The following is a 1,377-nucleotide window of genomic DNA, read 5'->3' as shown; positions in this document are numbered from 1 at the left end:
GTGATATGGAGAACTCTATGGTGTGATATGGAGAACTCTGTGGTGTGATATGGAAAACGTTGTTTATTTAGTCCTGTTCCATTAAACCAGGCTGTCTATGCAACACTGTTCTACAAATACTGTGCTGTATGGCTGTAAGAGTGGATAATGTATTCCTTTCTTTCATGTTTTCAGCTTTTAGAACATTGGATGACCATGTTTGTGGTCTTCAGCTTGTGTTACAAGTCTTTAGGTAGCTTTCCTAGACAATCAAGAATACAAACACACAACAGTCAATAATGACAAAATAGATCATGTTTATTGCAGAATGAATATCTTAATCCATAAAGGAAGGGGCTTCCATTAAATGTCCATGAAAGGAGCTCCACCTTGAGGTATCTCATCTGCAAAGAGGAAGAAATGTTTTCCTTATGAGATTGCAGAAATGGCCAATGATTATCAGCACAAGCAACACAGAATTATATCCTCTGACACTATAGAACAGGACACGACTGTGTCCCAAATGGCCGCCTATTCCCCGCATAGCGCACTACTTTTGACCAGAGCTCTATTCTACAGAACATCCACTGACCTGCAGAGAGCACTGAGGCCCACCGCTATCTTCCTCTAGCAGCTCACTCCTGGCCAGCAGCAGGGAAGCTGGTCTCCTCATCACTCTCCTCTAGCTGCTCCCTCTCTCCCTGGCTCTCCTCCTCCTCCTCCTCCTCCTCCTCCTCCTCCTGCTCTCCCTGCTCCTGTTGCTCCTGTTCCAGGTCGTAAAGCATCACAGGAATGTAGGTGATGCCCAGAGGAGAAGTGGGTGGGACTATCAGGCAGGGGGAGGAGTCTCTCTCTTTCTCTTCCTGGTCTGTGTCTGGCTCCTCCTTGTCCGAGGACAGGATGGTCTGTTCCATGTTCCATGACTGAACAGATATTGAACCTGTGCGGTCACTGTTTGCAGTAATTTCTTGGTCGACTACTTCTGTGGTTGATCCTCTTGTATCAGACCGACTATGGCCATCAGTTTCTGTGTCTCTCTTGTCAGCAATGTTGTCCAGGTCCTCAATAAATTCTGGTTTTTCATCGTCTGATCGCAGTCTTCCATTAAAGATGATTGGGCCGTCGTACACATCAAGGGAGGCACAGCACAGAAAACAGTAGTAGAACCACCACTTGGCGGATCCTTTGCGTGGTCCTCCTTCCATGGTCAAATGTGAAATCACAGAATTAGAAAGAGTAGAACGGGCCTCCCCATTCAAATGAATACGCCATTATCAGTGGACTGGCAGCCATTGTGAGTGTTATTGGGAGCAAAGCAAGAAGCAATAGCAGGTGTTCCACTCAATCTATGCTGTGATTTGTTGTGTCAACTCAACTGACATTTCAAACAACAACAAA

General features: G+C 45.8%; 1 protein-coding gene across 1 annotated transcript; it reads right to left on the bottom strand.

The window, feature by feature from the left end:
- Nucleotides 1–276: 276 nt before the first annotated feature.
- On the bottom strand, nt 277–1,377 carry LOC121558184 (VID27-like protein). Its single transcript, XM_041871678.1, has 2 exons — nt 572–1,377; nt 277–383 (listed from the first exon to the last, which is right to left on the bottom strand). The coding sequence occupies exon 1, from the start codon at nt 1,182–1,184 to the stop codon at nt 615–617; it is 570 nt and encodes a 189-aa protein (XP_041727612.1). The 5' UTR covers nt 1,185–1,377; the 3' UTR covers nt 277–383; nt 572–614.

Source organism: Coregonus clupeaformis, unplaced genomic scaffold, assembly GCF_020615455.1.
Source record: "Coregonus clupeaformis isolate EN_2021a unplaced genomic scaffold, ASM2061545v1 scaf0228, whole genome shotgun sequence".
In the NCBI taxonomy this organism is placed as follows: Eukaryota; Metazoa; Chordata; class Actinopteri; order Salmoniformes; family Salmonidae; genus Coregonus; species Coregonus clupeaformis.
Note: the sequence above shows the minus strand (reverse complement) of the source record. Positions and strands in the feature narration are given on the sequence as shown.